Here is a 23,063-nt window from a genome sequence, read left to right on the forward strand (position 1 = left end):
AAAATATACAAAGAGGCAGAGATGAACAATGTGGTTAGGAAACTGTGAGGTTCAGCAAGGAAGGAGTAGAGCTTCCTTCATCTGATGGGGAGGGGTAGAGGAAGAGGACAGAGGAAAGTGGATAAAATAATATGAGAAATCCAGGAGAGAGAAAGAAGGCAAGACCTAAAAGTATCATGGAAGGAAAAAAAACCAAGAAATGCTTGTAAAGTCTGGCAGTATACAAGAGGAGGGATGTGATGAAACATCATGATAGTCTTGTGTGTGACATGGATGCCAAGTGGAAATAAAAGCAGATAATAACCTACTGCATATGCATGCTATAGCAGAAATTTTAGCTGTAACAGCTTTACAGTGTTGAAAAAAAGTAATGATTGCACTCTACTAGGTAATTCACTAAAGTTGACTTAAAAGTGCCATGAAGATTACATACAATATCTATACACATCTTACAGGTCTATGGTACTACTTGTTGCTTGTCCTGAAAATACTGCTCAAGTCTAGATGACTGATTTTGTGTCAATAAACAAGCATATTGCATGCTTCTTTTCCTATTCATGTGTGGGGAAGAGTGGTTTCGTGTATGTTCTTTGCATTGAATGTGTCAGATGCCAGCTGACATGAAATTGTGTTTTTAAGGGCACATTAAAAGGGTTTGTAAGACTTTTTGTGATACCTTTTAGACAGGTTTGCTAGGTTTTAAGCTGTTGTGTACACACAAAGGTCTGGATATGAAGGATAAATGTATCAAAAATTAAATGTAAAGCATGAAAGAAAACCTTTGGGTAGTGTTCAGAGTGGGAAGTCTTTGCCTTTCACTCGTGGAACTTAGTAGCATGCCATCATGGTGTTTCATCCTTCAGCACCTTTCTGATTTTTAAGTCACCCAGCATTTTGAATTTGCTTCTTTTATTTCCTGCAATAATTACTGTTCTCTCTCAAAAGTGGTAAAAAAGAGTATTTACCCTTTCAAGTGAAGTTATTGCTCATGACTAAGGGGGGAACATAATCCACATGCATCAGAGGTAGCACCTTACACAATTCTTTATACTAAGTTGGTGCCAAACCTCAGTTCTGGCCTTTAACACTGAGAAGAACATCTTGCAGTCATCCTCCTCAGTGACTAAGATCTCAGAATCATCAGAAGTATTTTTGTTTTCCAGGAAAGTACCCAAGATAGGATGCTTTTATGTTTTTGTTTGGTTTTCATGCTTGTAAAACAATAGTATTTATGGACTTCTCTTACCCAGAATAGAAGTCTACCTTCAGTATTGAAAACAGTAACTTTTGGGTTTTGATTTTTTTCATTTTCAGTTTTAGATTGAGTATTGGTTGGTGAGTTAACGGCATGCACATTGACAATCTGACATTTCAGGAATATATTACTGTTACATACGTTAAAAATACAGTACTCATTCATTGTTTTATTTATTTTGGAGGGGAAAAGGTTTGCTTCTCCTTCCCACCTTTACAGGAATGGGGAGAGGAGGAGGATATCTCAGAACTTCAATTTCAACTTTAATTTTGAAGTTAATATTGTGTTTTACAGGTATTTGATAATGTAACAGACTTTTTAAACTATGAGGTAGGTTTTGGTTTTTTAGCTGTCTCTGCTGAAGTAGATGTCATTGAAGGAGAGTGTTTTTCTTGCTTAAGAATCTCATTTAAACTCTGCTTTGGCCCCTTTTTGGTTCACTGGAGTTCTTTTAGCTTCTGGACTCCTGTTCAAAGTTTGAAGAACAATAACTAGTCAAATGTAAAATAATGTCAATTGAACCAACCTATGACTTAACAGTCAACCAAGTCATCCTGGCTCCGCATCTAATGGTCTGAGGCCAAAACCTAAAATTGGCACACATCCCCATCCCTCTTCTCTATATATTTCCACTGAAGCAGAGCCCAGAATGCAACACTTGGTTAATATTCCATAATAAAATACTCTGCATGTGAAAGTATTATTTTCATTGACAAAAAGTGTGGAAAGCCTATGCCAGGGGTGAAATACATAGTGCAAGGCATCATACTGACCGACAAAGAAATGGAGTTTGTGCACTGAAGAATTTACCATCTTGACTTTTAGTATCAGTTCCACTTTTAAACGGAGTTTCCTTGAAGGTCTGTGGAAAGAATTAAGGAAGAAACATTCCATTCTGCTTCTCTTGCCCTGTTTCCATCTTTCTCTCTTCTTCTTCCTCCTCTTCCTCCTCAGAGCTAAGGTTTTATTTCTGCTTTCTTATCTGTGTTTATTGATTTATATTTCTTTTAACCGTTACTTTTTTCGGCAAAGCAGAATATAATGATGCAGTGCTGATAAAAGCAGAAACTGTGTTGAATTCAAGTCTGTATGTATGCATTCATAAAAATCAATGTCCAGATGACTGTTAGAGGGTTACAGTGGCAGCAGAAGAGTCTTGATCTTTTATTTTTATTCAGAATAGCAGAAATTAACTTTCTAATTACCAGTCTAAATTTATTTATAGTTTTATGACTCAATTTGACTATGCAAGGATTATCCTGCAGCTTTTAAAACACCTGTTCTGTGACCATTGCAGTTTAGTTTAATCTTTTACTGCATTTCTACAGTACCATTAATATTTTTCCATGTACGTTAGAGTGAGCTTTCCAGATGTCTCTTGCCTTCTTTCCTACCAACATCATGTTGGCAGCCTGCAGCTGCTGTCCTGTGATTGACACAAGCATTCACATTAAGACAACCAGAGTAATGTACATAGCTCACACTGAGGTCATTAATGGAACAAATCGTGTTTAATATTATAAGTTCAGTTCCTCTGGTACAGCGTTAAGGGTGCTGTGCTAAGGAGTGAAATACTTTTCTGATATATGCTGACTGTATAGGGTAAGCTGAAATTCTGAGACTGATGTAAGCTCATGGGTCTGTTCTAGTAACAACAGAATATCTCTGTGCAGAAATTCTGCTGTCTTGTTGAATTCAGTGTGCTAGCAAATGAAATTAATATGTTAAAGGACCTATGGTAAGATAATAGATTTTTGATGGGTGCATTGGCTCTTGATTATTTTGAAAGGTTCAGGAAACTAAGAAACTACTTCCAAGAAGGTGTCACACAGGTAAAACATACCTCTGTGGCTGCTGGGATTGGAAGCAGTGCTTGCTGCATTCAGAGGTTGAATGGCCTAGGAACGTTTCATGTGTTGTGCTTAAAATGAAAAAAATAAAATAAAATTATCAATCTAACTCTCATTAGATTTTTGAGCTTTGAGTTCATCTTAGTCTTGCAGCCTTTCTAATTAGTGTCTGTCCTTGCAGAAACACCTTCTTGCTACTTGGTTTGTAAATGCAGAGTGCGTACGTATGCATGTAAAGTGGGATGTATCTGCAAGACTTGAGTTCTTGAAAGTCAAGTTTTCAGATAATCCACAACCTGTCTGTAAATATATGTAGATGAAATGCATATTTTCTTATCCAGCAAAGCATAAAGAATTAGGATGGCCCAGGATGATTTTTTTTTTCTATTGAGGTATAAAAGTACTGGCTTCTGTCTTTTTGGCTTTTGTTGGTGGTTTTGTTGGTGGTTGGGGTTTTTTTTGCTATCTCTATTTAAGGAAGCAAGGATGCACAGTAAAATTAAAAAAAAAAAAATCCAAAAAACTCCAACCCACACCCCCCACCCACCCCTCTCTTTGGAAAATATACATAAACTGATTCATACAGAAATTAAGTCCTACCCTTGAAGGTATGACTTTTTGGCTGCTTTACTGGAGCACTGTAATAAATGTAAAGGTTTAGAACATATAATTTAATTATCATATTCTGGTCATAAATACTTTAGGGCTGTAGTACATTTGAAGTCCCAAGAGCCCTAGCTAAGGTTGCAGCTGCAACATCAATTACCATTTATCCATTCCAAGAAAGCCTTGCCTGTGCCCTTGAAACCTTTACGTTCTGGAGAGTATCCAAAAGGGGAAAAAAAAGTTGCATCGCTCACTTGCATTAGTGCTTCTTTCTCACTCCTGTGTGAGCTCTAAAATGGTAGCAGACGCCATTTCAGAGCGGGGAGAAGGGGTGTCTTTGGGGGCTGTGGCTCTGGAGCTGCTGGAGGCTTCTCTGAGCCTGCCAGGCGCTGGCATGTTATTAAAGCAAGTGCTGAGGCACCTGTAGTAGGACACTCGTCCCCAGGTTTGGGGATAAACATGGTGCAGGCTTTGAGAGAGAGGTGAAAGGGCCCGATGCCCATAGGGAACCTGTGCTACTTAAGATGGTGGCTTTTACTTCCCTTGCACTATTGCAAATTACTATTCTGTTAACATGCTACTGGTATTTGCCTGAGCTCTCAGAGTTTATTTTTACTTAATAGAGTATAATTTATGAGAAATGAAACAACAGTGCTTCAAATGATAGTCCCTCCTGCCTCTGCTTAACGGGAGTGAAGCGCGAGCTCCCCAGGAAGCCTGTTCTGAACAGCATGTGTTTGCCATTGAAGCTCTGCTAAACAAGTACTTACTGCTCCAGAGGGGCAGACTGCCAGCGAGCGCATGGGGGGTGTACAACGCTCCTGTGTCGGCGGGAGGGGGGGGGGGGGTGGTGTGTGCCCCTTCCCTGCCAGCCACCTGCCATGCTGCCCGCTTCCCAGTGGAGCTCGGGGCTGGAGGGCTGCACCTGGAGCAGCCAGGGAAGGGCCAGTGTTTCCTGTACATTGAAACCTTGTGTATACTGGGGTTATTATTGAATATTATTTCTTCATATACTTATGGAGAATAGGGCTTAGGTTTCCAATTCAGGTTCTTCTTAAGACCTTGGGACTGTACAGGGATCAGAACCTCACCAGCACATGGTTTGACTGGCTCAGTACAGCAATACTTCAGAAAGTTGTTCATCCCAATTTATTTTGTTTGCCAATACTAAATGTATTTTTATACAGAAAATACTTTATAACGGATGTATGTAAATCCTTTTATTGGTGTGAACTGAAGTAACTTATTTGTTCTGCACTCAGTCCAGATACTTTGATCAATGTCCTTATTATAATGTACCTAAGCTGTTGGAAACACAAGCAAAAACACTTACGGTGTTTGAGGTGACCACAAAACAATGAATCCTACAGTCTGCTTTAGTTGTATTGAAGGGATGGTAAAATGTGTGGTGTTCTCCAGATAGAGAGACTAATTATGAGACTTTGCTGCTTTAGGAATTTCAAATTTTAATTTTCCCTTAATTTTTTCAGTGAATTAGAATGCTAGTACTCCATTGTAAATTAGCGATAGTATGTATCCTGATGTGGAGACAGTGCCAGGAGAAGGCACGATGGTACCTGCTAATCTGATACTAAAATGTGTTACTCTGCCACGCACTCTGGATCCAGCAATGAAGCAAATTAGGCCGTGGCCTTTCTAGGTGACACTTTCCTCGTGTTGGTGTTATCTTGATTGTGTTATAGGCATGTGCAGAAAACTAGACCATTAGTTCAAAACCTGGTTTCCTGGTTTATCAAGTCATGGTAGAGTATTTATCTGAGTGTGTGGTAAAGGAAATGGTGTTAATCATCTTGGCTCTCGAGGGGGCTTATAGCCCCTCTGAGTACAGTAATACTGGGTGCTTTGACTTGCTGGCTTTGGCTAAATAATGTAATCCGTAGTAGATTTTTTAATTTATTATTTCTTCACTGGGGACATGCTTGTAATCAAGAACAGCACGTTTCCTAAAGCAATTCAGTTCTCTGTTTTAAATACAAAACAGGAAAGGAAACTTCAGAATAGGTAGGTTCTGTATAGGAGTTATTTGGAGGGCTGCTTTGTTCGGTTTGTGGGTGTTTTGTGCAGTCAGCAGGAATGTTTGAGTGCGCCCCCCGAGACACCTTTGACTTTGGCAAGACCGGCGTGTGCTGAGTGCCGCTGACAGCAGCCGAGCGGTGCGCAGCCTGGGTGGCAGCCGGCCAGACCAGGGGCTGCGCGTGTGCGCCTGCCCGGGGCTGCAGGCAGCCCGGCAGGAAAACCTCAGTTCTGAGCAGCCTTCAGTCTCTTCAAGCATAAGCAAGTGCCTTACAGAGACAGAAGAGACCATCATAACCAGTGGTTTAGGTTCTCAGCAAAATGCATATTTGAAGTTATTTTCAATTGGCTTTTTTTAAATTTTATTTTAATATTGTAATGACAAGTATAGTGTCAATAGGCTTGTTTTAATTTTTTTTCCTGCCTGAACTGAAAACTATTTTCGTGTTTAAGAGGGTATAAACATACCTAGCAGTTTCTCCAGTTAATAAAGAAGTAAGCAACTGTAAAAATGCAATCAGTTAGTGTACGCAGCTGAGTGTTTACATTGTTCTCATTGCTAGAAGATCAGAATGAGGCCCAGATGGCAGTGACATTAAAAATCGTTTCTTTACTATTATCTAAGTAGTATCACAACTAACTCACTTTTAAGACTATGTTAGTTCAATACTAATGAGACATACTGGAGGACCAGGACTTACAGTGTGCAGTATTTTGTGGTCTGGGCATATCATGAGTGAATGCAACTCATATGTTTGAAGCATTAGATTTGAAGTCGGAGCAAAATGAATAGTCTTATTAAAAGACTAGTCATAATAAATGAGGTGAAATTCTGAGCTGTTCCTTCCCACCCTAGATGTACTGCATCCAGTTCTTTCCTTGGAGTTGGCAGTTGGACATGAATAGCATTTTCTTGCAGGTTTTCAGGAGCCAGTTGCAAGTGTTCTGTTTCTGTAATTTGCAGTAGCACCAGGGAATACCATAGCTATCTGTACATATGAAAAAAACCAACTTGTATTATGTGTTTACCCTGAACTTTTCTTCAGGGTAGATCCCCCTCCCCCCCCCCCCCCTTTTTTTTTTAAAGGTGAAAATTACTAATCTGACAGCTGCTGCTTTGTCTGGCAGCCCCACAGGTTTCCTGAGATGCTGTCTCTCCTGTTGTGCAGCTTGCAGCTGTTTTCCTTAAATGCAGTTAGCTTTTAAACTGCTAACAGAGTTCTCACTGCACGTGTGTTACTTGCTATTGGTGCTAATTAAATTCATGTGTTTTAAAAGAATTTACCCTTCAAGAGAACTGTGTTAGGGCTGGCCACTGTTCAGACAAAATGTGATCAAGGCTGATTGTTCTAAGCTTTCACGTGCTGGTAGAGTTGCAAGTTGTAGACTGTAAGTGACTAGTAGTTGTAGTTACTGACAGTGTTCCTCTCTTCATTATCACACTAGGAGTTTTTCTCATTTAATAATGTAAAGTAACTGGAAAGTAGTATATTTTTAAAATAATATTATAGTGTTACTAGGTTCAGCATATGGGAGTTCTGTGTTGGGGAGGTTTTATGCTCTTCACAACAAAGAAAGAAGAAAGGAAAAAGCAAATGTTTTCTTCAGTACTGAACAACTACACTGGAGGAAGGTTTCTTCAGAGGAGCGAGTAACTTTCTCTGCCACATCTTTCTGCTCAGATGTTTATAGCTGTCTGGAGAGCTGTGAGTTTGATGGCCATCTGTATCTGATATCCCAGCTGTAATAGCCTCACCCACCCCTCCCCGGTGAGCGTCCCCCTGGGCCCTGGCTGCCAGCCTCGGCAGAAGGGTGACGTGACCCACAGTGGACGGGGACCCCAAGAAAGGAAAGCTTCCCACCACCATAGTCACCATACCCGACTTTCAAGTTTGAACCTTGAGCCTGGTTTGAAAGTCTCTGGTAAATGATTAACACAGAAATGGCTTTGGTTAAACAAATTGGCTTCTATACAGAACATTACTGTGGCTGCATCTTCTTTTAAGTCTTTCCATTTTGCCCCCATACATTTCCTTGACTGGGAACAATAAATGTGTCTTTGAAACAGAAAAAATTCGTGTACTTTCAGAAACTATTTATATGCAAACTAGAATTGAGCTTAGCACCCTTAAACAAATAACACCTTGTCTCCCAAAATAGAATTTAATTAAAGTTTTACAAATTCAGAACCCTTAAAATTTGGAATTTTTTTCTTCTCTCATCTATGCTTCTTGACTTTTATTTAGGTAAGTATCATAGCTGATCAGGTTTTTGTTGAGTTTAAAAACATTTCTGCAAATAACTGAAGGGTAACTTTTTTATTATTATATTATCTCAGAGTGTAATTTCCCTCCCTTACCTCTTCCTTAGGAAGTGGTTGTTTGTCTTGCTATGTGTAACTTTATAGGTAAAATATTTTTATTAAACCTCCAGCTAGGTTGTTGTAGCTCTTGCAGGAGTCCCTATGTGCTACAATCCCTCCTGTTCTCAATGTTTCAGGGAGGCAAAATTGTGTTGTACACAACCAGGGGACTGTCAGTGTCTGGCAGCTCTCCATACAGTTAGTAAATACTGGCCTTATCTGATATAGCCAGGCCTGAAAAGATACGCTAGAAGCCCAGATTAGATTGCTGACTGCTGCTTTATCAATCGATGTAATAATTTATTTTTAGTTTTGTAAGTCATATCATCTGTTTTCTTTCTCATATTTCACTTTCTATGGCACTGGTACAGAAAATGAGCCCTGTTTAAAAGTTAAAGGTGATTGAAAAGTTTCAGCAGAATATGTTTGGCACTGCCATAGTTTCTATGACAGTTAATGAATGCTTCCTTAAAAATGCTTTTGTCAGAAAGTGATAAGGTATAAATAATTTAATTTTTGTATCTAAATTGGCTGTCTTCAAAACTATGCATAGAAAGATGTTTCCATCTTTTTCTGGCTCTAATCTTTTTAATGGTATGCTCAATTTATATATTCCTTATTTAAAATCATAGGCTCCTGGCCTGTATTTCAATGTTTAAACTGAGATTTTTAGTACAAGAAAAGGAGCTACTGCACCTAAAACTTTGGAGAAAATGAACAGTTGCTTTTGACTGGCCAGAGATTACTGGTTTTAACAGGGGGGGTTGTTTGGTTGTGAGGTGTTGATTTTGTATTTTTTTAAATTTTTTTATTGCATGTGACACTAAAATTTTAATTCCTTTTTCCAAATGAATCAGTAAGCTGGGGGCAACGGGGGAATGCTGCAACAAACAATGGAAGAAAGTAATATATGTATTGCCTGAAAGGAAGCAAAGCTTTGTAGTCAAAATTATTTGTCTTAATTAGACAGGAAAGCTGTGAGGGAGCAAAGAACCAAGTACAGTTTCTCAAGCCTGAGAATGCCCTCTCGTCCCTGGATTCCATCGAACTCTGAGTGGAGCTCCCAAGGAGCTGTGGGTGCTGTAGCCCCGTGCCCGCGGCAACGTGCATCGCACAGCAGGCTGGGGTGCCTGGTGGGGCGCTCTGGCAGCCCTGGGGGTGTGCTCTGCACCTCCAAGGGCTACCAGAGGGCATGGAGGCCTTGCCTCTGCATACAGAGTAAAGCTGAGATCTGCTGGAAGAGGCAGAGCACCCAAAATGTGCAATGCTTGCATGGTCGGTGTTGAACATCTGCAGCAGCTCCCATTGTGTGGCAGGGGAAGGGTGTCTTCAGCCAGAGGCGCTGGGCATCCCTCAACTCCAAGCAGACGTTGGCTTGGGGTTGTAGCGTGCTTTTCTTCAAAGCATGTGCTGCATCTCAAGCTGTGTGTTGAGAAGGCAGGATTTCTGAAAAGCCTGGTTTGTATTAAGCAAACACCATCATGCTCAGCTTTGTGGTAAAAGGCAGAAGTAGATACGAATCCTCAGCTTCCTTAACTGTAAGGTTTCTTTTCCTTCAGACCCATAGCCATTGGCTTCCATCAGCTGATTTCCTCATCAGAGGAGATGGGGCCATGCAAAGGCCAGCTTCCAGCTTTACGGTATTTGTTCCTAGAGCACTGCTGCACCGAGGGACACAGACGTGCTTTGTAGAAATTAGGATGAATGTGTAATTAAGGATGTATGTTCTTAAGGGCATGACATAAAGTAACTGAGTTGAATTACATTCTGCCATTACTTGGATATTGAGTGCTGCATTGTGCAACCTTAGTATTTTATTATAGCTTTCTGCTCTTTAAAGGAAGATCATTTAATTAGAAAACATACAGAAGCCATCACATGGATCATAAACAGGATTACAGTCTATTGGTAACTGCCACTTTAGCTGACAGACTAGCTAATGATAGCTGTCAGCCACTTGGTAGAGTCATAGAGTAGAAGTGTTGCAGCACTTCACCAATATTCTCTGAACACAAAGGAGCAATGTGATGGATTTCAGTTCTTTTCCAATTTCTGCAAAGAAACGTTCTTTCCTGGGTTGGCTTTTTTCTTCCCTTCTTCCTCAAGGTTGACTCATTCTACTTCATTCCCGCTTCCAGCCTTTCCTGTTGAAGCCTTCCCACCACCCTTGTTCTGGTAGTCATCTTCTCTTCACCTTCCCTCAGCTATTCCAGCATGTTTGAGCTGTTGCTATGTTCTTGTCTGTTTTTTTTATTTTTCTGCTCAGCTCTCTGCTCTATTTTAGATACAGGTCACCTTCTCCCCTAGCTCATATCAGATCCTGTTTTCGGGGGGGGGGGGGGGGGGGGGGGGCGGGGCGCTACATGTACCTTGGGCCTTTGTGTGCCTGTACTGTCTTGCGTTTTTTTCCCCCAAATACAAGTAATTTTTGCTTTTCTCTGACCTCTGGTTCCATATTTGTCGAAGTGTGAACTTCATTGACACGTTTATTCTGGTTTGACTTTTATCTCTCTGTATTTGAGTGGTAGGACTCTTGCTCCTTGGCTGCTTTTCTTATCGAACTCTCAGTAAGAGCAAACACAACAGCAAAAGCCCTCTGAGTCGCCAGACGGGCCATTTTTCAATTGCTTCATGGGGATGGGCCATATGGAGGTGACCTGTTCTAAAGTAAAGCCTCTCAGGTGGCTGAAGTGCTTTAATTTGGGCTGGAATTTTAAGGTTCTTGTGAATGTTTGAGGACTGTGGTTTGGGGTTTTTTTTGTTTTTCTTGGTTTGGGTTTTTTTTTAAAATGTGTGACCAAATCTGATCAGACTTTCTTTAGGAAAGGAAAAGCTAGCCCACTTACAAAGGTTAAGCCCACCCCAGGGAACGTGGATCTTCTGGAGGGTTTAGGAGTAAAGGCACCAAAGTCTTTTAAAAAAAGTGGTATTCTCTAGCTTCATCTGGAAAGTGTCTGGAACCCAGTTGGACAGAATTTTCTGTGAATATGACTTTTAAGTTAAGCATACAGTATATAAATTGCATTTGAAAAGTTTTAAACTTTGTGAAAGTGAACTCAACAAAATGGGCCATGCGACAGGAGGTGCCGAGGTAGCCTTCAGCAGGTAGTCCGTCAGGTAAGGGCTGTACAGTTTAAAGGTGCTGAATAAGATTACCCTCTGCACTTCGGCACAACCACTGTTGGTTCATCCCTTATGGTTAGAAGCAGCTGGAAGGTGATTACAATAAATTGTTTATTGTTCTAACAATTTTATTTTTTTTTGTTAAAGAACTAACCCTTTATTTGTAGGTGGCCTGTATGTTTACATAGGAGAACCATATCCTAAAAATTTAGAATATATATTCTTTTCCTAAAATGCTGGGCTGAAATGATCATTTATTACTGTGAATATGTATCAATATATGACTTAGTTTGCACAGCTTCATACATGGTAGTATCTCAGTAGAAAAAACTGTAGTGATACTGGAAATGAAGCTCTTGTAGGACTCAATGCAGAGTGTAGGAAATGTGGCAGTAATGAAAACAATGCAGAATAAGAGTGTGTTTTAAGAGTCAGTTTTAAAGGCTAGGATAATTGTGCAAGAAACTTGACTTCAGAATCCATACGGCTCTACTTACTTACTGTTTACAAAATTAATTAACTGTTTTAGTCTAGTGAACCATTTCTTGCAATCAGTTTCTTGCAGTTACAAATGTTATGAATATTATGTTTGCCAGTATCCCATAGATCTCAAATAAAAGTATTTTTATGCTGCACTTTTTTTTTTTCTTTTAGCCCTGGAATGAGATCAGATGTAAGCTCTTCTCCATCCACAACCTCAGCAACTACGGGACCACCTCCCAAGCTTTGTCTTGTTTGCTCTGATGAGGCCTCTGGGTGTCATTACGGTGTTCTTACTTGTGGCAGCTGCAAAGTGTTCTTCAAAAGAGCTGTGGAAGGTAAGATTTAAAAATACAAAATCCACATATCATCCATATTCAAATCCAGTAGTCTATTTGATCTTACTGGAACCCATGGTTTTGCTAGAATCCTACTGGAAAATCCCTTCCATTATATCACTGATCTTTTCATAGTAAATAACATTGATAATGGTGTATTATCTGAAGCATAGATTCCATTTACATTTATAAAATGCTCCCATTCACTCACAGTGTAAAAGGATGTATTGTTGTCTTGGCTTTTTGTTTCTTTTCTTTTCATTCATTGTTGTTTCTGTTTATTTGTCCTATTTATATACAGATATTTGTGCATTAGATTTGTGGAGTTTGTGATTTTTAAGTTTAATTAGCTGTTTGGCGTATAAAGCTGTACATGAAACTTGATAAATCTGTTGCCTGCAGGTTATGATCATTTTACAGTTTTTCCTATAAGCATTATTGGTTAAATTACATGCATGCCCATGTGTTATTTGCAAGGGTAACTAGGTAACGGGAACATGTGTGGTTTTGCACTGTAGAGATTCTTCTCTAATCACAGGAAGAAAATAATTCTGGAAAATAGAGATGATGGAACGCTAAATGTGAATCTGTGGAGTGTATAGCAGAATAAGTAATCTGTGATTTTGGGGCTACATAAGTAGTCATTTTATCGTGAACTAGGATGTACCTCAATGTCTGACCCTTTGCAGAGAGATGTGGAAAAGTTAGAGTATATTCTCAGTGTCTCTGAAAGGGTAGAGATTCCTCTATTCTAAAATTACATCGTTTTTAGTTACATCCTTACAGGGTTTCCTGTCTCCTGCGTTCTTTATGCAGCTTTTACTGGGTATTTTGAAGTGAATCAGACTATCATTTTCTGCTAACGTTTTTGCAAGCTGGGTTTCACTGGAGAAGAGGGAAGGCTGCTTTGACAGCCACCATTCAGTCTTTTCAGAAGAAGCACTTTCTCCCAATTCCCAGAACACTGGATGCAGTAGGGAGCTCCCTGGAAATGCAGAGCTTGTCAGGGAGATCGGAAAAGTCAAGTTCTTGCCGCAGTTTTTGCTAGTCGCAAGGGGAAAGGATGTCAGCTCTGCGGGAAGCTGAAGCTGTTTCTGAAGTATAACGAGACAACATGAGCTCAAGTGCAAAGCACTGAGTTGCTTGGGCTTTGTGTGACTCCCAGCTGGTCCTGCGTGGAGTTATGGTCCCATTTAGAGCCAGGCTCTTTATGTGAAGCAAATAATCATCTGTGCCTTTGATTAAAAAAAGGTCACTGGATGCCCCTCAGAATTATTATTATATGGCAGCTGCAGATACATCATAGCAATGGTTTTGCCTGTCCTCAAGCTTAAACAAATCACGAAAGTTTTGATACATGAAGAAATCAACCCAGTAATTCCTTTAGATCACTGATACAACTTGCCACATCCTACATCAGCTGTATTAATGTTAAAAATGTAAGCAGGCTTGTAGCTGAAAAATTGCAGTATCTTCCCCAAGGTTTACCTCTCTTTTCATTTTTATTGTTCTATAAATTATCCCAACCTCAATCCTTTTCATGAGGTATTGTGGATGTTTTCAGAAGCTCTTCCAGAATCTGTTAGTTCTAGTATTCACTTCAAGGAACAAATAATTTGATATTTCTCTTTTAGGCATTTTTCTTACTGGGAGCATATGTAAAAAGACTGTTTCTGCAATATCCTTCTTATTAATAGCTGCCAGGCACCTGTTAGTATGCAGATTGAGCTGACTTTGCACATTGGTTTTCCAGCCTGAAACCTTTTTTTTGTACCTTTGTCTACACGCATGTGTACTGTGATACAAATAGTCACAGAAACTGAAAGTATCAGTATCTAAAAAATCAATATAAAGCGTGTTTCCTTCAGCAAAGAGCAGAACTAGAGGAGAGGAGGAAGCATGAAGGTGGGAAAGCAACTGTATATTTAAACACAGTTCTTGACATAAATCTGCTTTTCTTTGAGAACCCTGGGTGGCCAAAGCCATCTTCTAGAATAGAATCATTTAGGTTGGAAATGACCTTTAAGATCACAGAGTCCAACTGTTAACCCAGCGCTGCCAAGCCCACCACTGTACCGTGTCCCTAAGCACTGCATCTACATGTCTGTTAAATCCCTCCAGGGATGACAACTCCACTGCTTCCCTCAGCAGCCTGTTAGAGCTCTTGACAACCCCCTCGGTGAAGAAATTTTTGGTGCTTCAGAGCCCTTGAGGTTCAGTTTCTCCATTTGGAGAACCAACCCCATTCATCTCTAGTGTTACCTCCACCCTGCTGCCAACCTCCTTCTTCGCCACTCTCCCACCTCCACCTCCTCACCCTGCTTCAGATCCTCACACCTTCCCCCCACTTCACCTCTGCCTCCTGCTGTGATCCAGATTGTTCTTCAGCATTTTTAATTTCATCTTCCAGCATCCTTTGTCTGCAATTTCTAATCTTTCTATATGCTGGTGTGCTCAAATGAGCAAAGACTTGGTTCAGTCTCAGTGCTTCAGAGCCCCAGGCGCCGACTTGAGCTGCGATGCAATGTTGAAGAGTGTCCAACCTCTGTAAAGTGCCCGTCTGCCGTAAATCCCCTTGGAAACATTTCTGTTTGCTCACTACCAGTTTTTACCAATGTATTGTTTGTGAAGTATCATTGGGTTTTGAGCAGCAAAGAACTGAAATGCATGCCTCTGTACAACTGGCACGTCCTCTGGGCAGCAGTCAGAGGTGAAGCAGAAGGTGACATCAACTTCCCTTCATTCTTCCACAGAATGTTGATGTGACAAGGAGTCTTTAATATAACGTAATACAGAGAAATAATGCAGGTTTCACCTAAAAAAAAGCAATAATAGGTAAACAGTAAATATAAGAAGCCAAACGATAACTTCACTGAGATGAGGCTGTTGGGGGGGGGGGGGGAAATGGAACAGCTCAGGAAAATCTACACCTGAAGCATATGTACAGACTGTGAAACCATGGGCTCATTGAACATCTTTGTGAGACAAGAAATTGTAGGCTCTGTTCTATTGCAATGATGACATATATTCATCAGTTTGTGTTTCATGTGTGCATGCATGTATATTTGTTCTATACATACTAGTATGCTAATGGCACACAGAATCATGAATCATGGATTTATTTTCCGAGTTACGTTAAAAACCAGGAGTATACAAGGGACAGTAAGGCTTCCTCTTCTTCAGATGAAAAAGGCAGAGGAGGTTCATTCAGAAAAACCTTCAAGGCTTCCTCAGAATATCAACTTGAAACGCTTCACTGGTGAAGTTTGAATAAAGCCACAGTAATGGACTCTGCATACCTGTAATTTTCACAGCTGACATGAAACAAATTCCTTAACCAAGCTCTTTTTCTGTGAGAAGATTGTTGGACTCCATTGTTAATAAGTCAGTATTCGGAAAATGTTTGTTTCTCGCAACATTATACTACCAGAACTTTGAAAACAGTGGAAAAGCCTAGCTTGCAGCTTTCTGCCCTCTAAAGAAATACGTTGTTTGATCCTTGTCTGGGAGAAGGGTATAACTTTTAGTAATACCTTTCTCTAAATAAGTTATATTGATACATGTATTCATATAATTCAAATAATTAAGAATAGACACTACTCTTCTGTTGCCTTGCACTTAACAGCTAAGAAATAAAGTTATTTTAATTCATGTGGTTCAAGTTGCCATGTTTCTAGGGTCAGTTTTGCTCCAAATCTGTAAATCCATAAAAATGTCAGGGAACTTGGTTTGCCCAGTTCAGGCTTTGTGTTAAACAAGGAGGAGGTTTCACGACTTTCAAAATGATAAGAAGCTGTGCCTGTGTATCTGTAGAAATGTTGCATGTATACTTTATAAATGGCTTTATGGATGTTACTTACATCTCTTACAAAACTAGGAAAATTGGAAATGTGCTGTAGAAGATAGCTTTAATAAATATAAGAGAAAAATAGTTTTTAAAATAGAATTTGCCTGATGTTTACAAATAGAAAATAGAATTTTTACCTAAATTAATTGGCTTTGGTGTCTAAACATGAGAAATATGTTTTGTGTATAGTTCTATGAAAACATGTGGATACTGATCTTATTTTTGCAAGAGATGAAGTGCAGTAAGCAAAGGTGTTATATAGTCCTTGGATCCTTAACGTTACTGAAAGAATGACTTCATCTGCTACTCTGTAGAGTATACAGTTATTCTATATGTTTTTGTGAATACAGGGCAGCACAACTATCTCTGCGCTGGGAGAAACGACTGCATTATTGACAAAATTCGGAGGAAAAACTGTCCAGCATGCCGTTATCGGAAATGTCTTCAAGCTGGCATGAACCTTGAAGGTAACTTAAAATGTTCAAATCTCCTTTTTATTTTTGAGTCCTAGACAATAAAGGTGTGGCTGCCTATGAACCTGATACAATTATTTGAGCACCACTTTAATATAATAGAAGTAAGTACCACATTTTATGGTGTGTATGAGCATTTTAATGAAAAGCAAGTTCGGTTTTTTTACACTAAAATTTCTCCTACACTTTTCTGTCCATATTCAGTTGCTCTGTCTCTCAGTATATTCAGCAGAAGTGAGTCATACACACAAAACAGGGTTATTTTTTATTCCTGTCAGCATATATATCTTGTGGCTTTTTTTCCTGAATCTGAGATGGCAGAGCTCTAGGAGAACACTTGTAGGGAAGTGTGATGCCTGCCCATTCTAACCCAGGAGGGTGACCTGACACTGAAACCACAGATGAGAGGGAAAGCCCAGAGACAATGATAGGAAGTTGGAGTCAGGCGTACATCTTCAAACTGAAAAGGAATGTATTTTTGTTCATGCTGTGGATTCTTCTTAAATGCCTGTCAGAATCTCTCTAGAAAAGATAGGTTAAATTTAAATGTACCAGTACTTATTTGTTCTCTGCGAAGTCCTGGATGGCTTATGAGAAACTGAAGACCACATCAACTGGAGATTTAGCAGCAGTTGTAAAATGGCATAAAACATTTTTATTAGTGTCAGCTATGTTTTATGCTTGATATTTCTTCCTTGAGATGTAGAGATTAACACAGTACTTACTAGTGTAGTTATCATGGTGATACTTGTATAATCAAAATTGTCAGATCAAGATGTCAAAAATATATGTCAGACACAAATGCGAGCAGAGTTTCATTTCAGTCAACAATAATATCCTTTGGTAAAATGTAAGTAGTTAACTAAGTTAGGTAGATGATACACATACTGGAGTCTATGTCAGCACATCCTTTCTCTTCTGCTTCCATCCTCTCTCAGGAGGATGAATCACCAGTTTCTCTGCCCCGCAGGTGGCTCTCCATGCCCCTTCCTTCAGAGCAAAGGGAAAAAAGCTGACTGTCTGAAATGTTACCCCTTGTATGACACGCTTACGAGTACATCCCGTACTTGAGGGTACAGATTTGCAGGGAGGAAGGGATGTTGCCAGTGTTCTGTGTGCAGGATATGGTGGTACATCTCTTAACAGCCAAAGACTACAATAGTAGTGTCTAACATAAACCCGTAAAGTACATGAGGTTGTCAGTGAATGTCTCCCAGTAGCTAGATTCAGCTTTTAGATGTTCCCAGTGGGCTGAACCCTGCACTTGAGAGATAATAGCAGGGTGGGCCACTTGCCCACTCTTGGTGTTCAAGATCAATGGGGCTGGTGTAGCCAGTAGCAAGTAGAGGTAACAGTAAAGCCTCAACCCCACAATTTTCATTTTGAAGAGGAAGACGTTTTTTTTCTACTTTTTCTGTCCATAATTGTTTTCAGAAAACATGTATCATAGTCATATATTTATCTATATGAATAAAGCACTTTATTATGTATATTACCCTAATAGTATGCCTTTCCATTCTGGCATCAATTTATGTGCATACTTTTTAAAGTAGACACCAATACAGGTACCTCAGGCTCTAGGACATGTTATTTGAGTTGCCTTTCTGCACCAAAGAAAATTAAAATTGAACGACGTCTGACACTTGCCACTTTTCCACATGTAGTTTGGAGCCCTTCCATTGATGGTTTGTTTGCTCGAATTTTGGCACAGAAGATCCTAGAGAATAGTGACTTTTTGGAGGATGGATATTATAACATAAGTTGTTGGGGAAAACGGGGGGGGGAGGGGTTTTGTGTCTCTGAAGGGGAAGGAGATCTAGAAACTCGGCAATGCAAAAATGGAAGAACCCAAGGTAGTGTGAAACAGTGAAAAACAACCATGAAAACAACGATTTATTGGACAGTTCTGAACAGATGGTGAATTGGTCGTACAGAACTCGTAGGAAAAGTCATCAGATGTATCCTCAGTGCATAAATAGTGGTTATAAGCAAAGCAGTTAATGGATAGCAAGATATCACAATATCCTGCCATGTCAATCTGAAGGCCCCTTTCACTTAGCCTTCCTTGCTGATAGGCTTCTTCCATGAATCTGTCCAGTCACATTTTGAATATCTCTAGGTTTCTGATACCTTTAGTGAATTTCACTGTTAGATATTGGGTAGGAGATTAACTTATTTTTAAACAAATAAATGCACACATAAAGTCTACCATGCAGTATTCTGATTCTTGCCTGTGCTTGTGCTGAGACAAAAGTGGCTCCTTCTACAAGAGAAAGATATTACTTGATAACTTTCTTTTGTAGGCAGGTTTATCTTCATTCACACCTTCAGCCCTGCTTATCACCCTTTTCTGGAACTTTCTTGTTTCTATTGCATGGGATTTTTTTTGAGTGTAGCAACAGGAAAAATGTATAACTATCAAACTAACAGAGATTTATGCAGTAGAATAATGGTATTTTCTATTACAGCCTTTATTTCCTTGAATTCTCGTTTCCACTGTCATCGTTAATTGACCCTAGGCTTTCCTTGGCACCCTTTCTCTGTCTGATGTGTTTGAAGAAAAGATTTATTGTTCGGGTTTATGCCTGTAAAAAGTAATCTCATAACATTTTTGGCCTTTCATACTGTATTTTATATTTAAACTGTTGGCAATTTATGAGGTTTTTTCTGCCATCTTCATTTTGAATTTTTTTCAGTTTTTTGAAGGATCTCTTCCTCTTTCTAACAGTATTCATTGCCCTCCTCTGTAATTCCCATGGGTTTTGCCATGATAAATCCTATTTTAGAAGTGAGGTGGACGGTCTCGTGTCTGTCTGGCAGCGTGTGGCCCTGAGCAGTGGCTGGGGTGCTGCGCCCCCCCCAGACAGTGAGTGGGCCATCTGCCCCACCGCGGGATGGGAAGCCTTTGCAGCTCCCTGGATGCCAGACTGCAGGGGCACGCGTTTGGTTTGGTTGTTCATTTGTTGGGGTTTTTTTGGGTGGGGTTGTTTTGGTTGGTTGGGTTTTTGTTTTGTTGTTGTTTTTTTTTTTTTGGGGGGGGGGGGAGCTGTTCACAGAAAATCTTGGATGCTCTTATTTCCATGCAGAATTTATCTGCGTGGTTTATCTTCTTTTCCCTGCCGAGTTATCTGCATGGTTTATCTTCTGTGACTTGCCCTGAGGAGCTGTTTTTAAATTTGTGGTATTTTTCTATTTGAAAATAAATTGTGAAGAAATACATCATCTCAACCTTTTTTTGTCAGTTACGACTATATATCTAAGTCGGGTCTAGTAGCATAGCCTAATAAAAATTCTTGCATAATACTTTGTCTTATCAGATCTGTTTCTTTTGATTATAATTATACCAGACTTTCTGGACTGGAAAAGCTCTATACCAAGTGTCTGCATTAAGCTGAAGGCATGTGCATGTAAATTTAAGTCAGAGCAGTTTGTTTGCTTTTGAGAACAAGGATAATGGGGCAGAAAATGCCAGAATGTTGAAAGGATTTTGGAGCAGCCATTTCAAAACATATGAGAACAACAAGAAGCTCTTTGCCCCAAGGAAATAACTGTTGCTGTTCCCCCATGACAGTCTTGGCAGATGTGGCCTGTGTATAAGCCTTTGGGAAAGTGCAATTTGTACAAGGTCCATAGAGGGTTTCTTATCTTTAGCAGTTAGTTTCTAAAGTCTCTATTCCAGCCAGTGGGAGAAACGGGGTCAGGAGGGGAATTTTCTATGTTGTTAAGCTACAGTTGGCGCATTTCTGATGATTAGAGATTCTGAATAGGTCAATAGAAACTCAGTGTGTGAAACCATATTACATGATGCTTTTATGTGCTAGTGATTTATCTCTGAAGTTGCAGAACAGAAAACAATTAAATTAGTTGAGACACAGGAAAAGAACTGGGTTTCATTTTGGTCTCTGTTAAATAGTGCGCTCGGTGTAGCAGACTGCATCCAGGAGAGCTGAAAGCCAAGTAGAAGACTCCACTATTGACAATATGCTCATAAAATTGTTGCTCCAACTTTTTTTAGTTTACAGTTAACATCTCTGTGTGATGTTTTATTTATTTGGCAAATGAGTTTTACGGTTTAATTACACAGCAATTATTTATATGCAAGAGGGTTGGCAAGAGAAAAATCTCCTCTGGCAGTATTTTCCAAAAAATATTTTCCCTGGCTCAAGAGACTGAGGAATTTATTACCCGTTAAATACTGGGGGTGGGTGTCCCTTTCTTCTGCACTGTTTGTATACTTAGTATCTTAAGGAACTTACAAAGTGCACAGTTCTGAAAATATTTAGGAACAGGTGTCATGCTGTCACATGGAGTTTCACTGAAATGTAATTGCATGTAATAGAAATCGTAGGATCAGGCCTTGTAACATACCTGTAGGCGTTATCTAACATTTTGAAACATTAACATGAATGTGACTTTCACTAAAACGTAAACTAAACTGATTTTCACAGGAAGCATGATTAGAATTAGTGTGACATTATTTGCAGTTTTATGAAAAAAATGCTTTAAAATTTTCAGTTGCCTGATCTACAACTGCAGGAAAACGTCAGCAGCATTTCCTTTGTTACATTTTTATTGCTGTGCAGTCACTTTCCATTATCTAACCTGTGACTTACCAAAACTTTCCCAGCTCGAAAAACAAAGAAGAAGATAAAAGGAATTCAGCAGACTAACGTAACAGGAACACGGGATGTTTCTGAAACTCCTGGAAACAAGAGCATCGTTCCTGCGTCCCTGCCGCAGCTGACCCCGACCCTGGTTTCCCTGCTGGAGGTGATTGAGCCAGAGGTGCTGTACTCGGGCTACGACAGCACGCTGCCAGACTCCAGCTGGAGGATACTGTCAACACTCAACATGTTGGGAGGCCGGCAAGTAGTAGCTGCAGTGAAGTGGGCAAAGGCAATACCAGGTAACAGGCAAATACATTAATTACAAAGTGTAGTCTTTTTATTGTGCTTAAAATCTGCCTTTTGTATTTGGTCTCCTTCAGAGCCTTTGCAGATGAAGTTTTAGTAATGTTTGGGCTTACTCATGTCTCACTGGAGTGGAAAAGCAGGAAAAAATACAGATGCAAAAATGTATTTACTACAATTACAAGTTAGGTCATTTTCCATGAACCCTTGAACCACTGAGTGTTAAAATTTATATTAAAATGGAGATTTGGCTTTAGAAGTAATATAGACAACTATTTTTATGAGCTCTAGCTCCACCTCTTAAATAATTACTTCTTGAATACTTTCAGCAATGAGGTTCTCTTGACTTTTACAGACTGGTACTGCTGTAATGGCTTGTCTGGGCCTGCATTTGTGTATGGTTCTTTTTTTACTACCCCTCACCACATCTGTAGTTTTTTCCTGGCTGGGAATAGACATTTGAGTGTCCAGTTTCAGCATGGAAGTCAAGGTGTTCATTTTCTCTCAAGCACTGTAGCTACGCAATTATAAACTGCCTGTCACCTGGGGAATGTGGAAGGTTTGGTGCTATCTTGGCTCCCTCCTGAAGACACAGTTAGCAGCTGCCTTACTGAAGAAGTGATGTCAGATCTCCCGCCTCGGACATAACACATAGCATCCCATAGCATGTCTCTGGGGAGAGGCCAGGGCCAAAAGTAAAGCTGTAGATCTGTTTATTCCTGGCAGAGAAAAGGCTGGCGTTTTCCTCCCTTTCACTTTTACTCAGTTCCATCGACTACCTGATTGCACAAACCCTAGCAAAAAGACCTCCATCATGCGTATGTGGCCCAATAATAACATCACAGAATAAATCTGCCAAAAAAAAAAGAAAAAGTCTAAGAATTAAATTTATGAGTCGTAGTGGTGCCTCTTTTGAGTCAGGGGGAAATAAATTAACAGTGGAAAAGAAAGGCTGGTAAACTCAAATATGTGACCAGTAGAGATGTGAATAAAGACACTTGAATGTCTGAGGGCTATTCTGCAATAGTGAATTAAGCTGAATTAGCTAAGATCTACATTAGAAGTTCACATGCACACACTGTCTTCTGGGACAGATCTTTAGGAGACCATCTGGTATTCACCAACACAGATTTAGGTACCCTTTTTGTAAAACAGTTGTGTGTTCGTAATCTCTTCTGAAAAGTTTCCCTAATTAGACAAAGCCTTCAGGTGAGGACATATGCTCTTAAGGAAAATGCCAATCTTCTCTTTAACAATGACATCAATAGGAGCTGTTCTTACCACTTTTTATCTTGTTTGTTTGTTTGCTAAGATAGTTCTTCATGAGTGTTTAATTTGCATATACTGCTCCTGGTTGTATGCTGTCAGACATACTAACAGTAAACCAGCATTGGTTGCCAAACCCTGTAGTTGGGGTTCCAGAATTTCTTGAGAAGTGTTTGAGCAAAGATTTGACCCAGTAAGTTTTAAATAACTTTGAAACACTTTGGTTGTATTTTAGAAGTGGTAAATGGCAGTTACTGCTGTCTCCAAAGCCAGAAGCTTTTTCTGAAGTTGTTAGACATACCAGGGTTTCATTATTTATTAATCTGAATGCTGTCTGTTTGCACATTGTCAGGAACCAGCAGTTACGAGCTCTTCAGATGTCAGATGCTTAATAAAATTAAATAAAATCAGCTTGAATTCAGACCTTAATAATGATTCAATATGGCACAGTACTTAGATTCTGCCAACATTTAGCAGCAAATAGGAAGTAGTGTTGCTAATTAAAAGCTGCCAACATTT

The 23,063-nt window shown here is 39.6% G+C and overlaps 1 protein-coding gene across 2 annotated transcripts in view; it reads left to right on the top strand.

Annotated features, from left to right (window-relative positions):
* NR3C1 (nuclear receptor subfamily 3 group C member 1) overlaps positions 1-23,063 on the top strand; it is a 73,620-nt gene that overhangs the window by 30,671 nt on the left and 19,886 nt on the right. For both annotated transcript variants that reach the window (XM_056348070.1, XM_056348071.1), the window contains 3 exons: positions 11,885-12,048; positions 16,246-16,362; positions 20,996-21,274. In XM_056348070.1, the coding sequence (XP_056204045.1) occupies positions 11,885-12,048; positions 16,246-16,362; positions 20,996-21,274 (560 nt within the window). The remainder of the gene's footprint in view (positions 1-11,884; positions 12,049-16,245; positions 16,363-20,995; positions 21,275-23,063) is intronic.

This window comes from Falco biarmicus, chromosome 8 (assembly GCF_023638135.1).
Source record: "Falco biarmicus isolate bFalBia1 chromosome 8, bFalBia1.pri, whole genome shotgun sequence".
NCBI classification, from domain to species: Eukaryota; Metazoa; Chordata; class Aves; order Falconiformes; family Falconidae; genus Falco; species Falco biarmicus.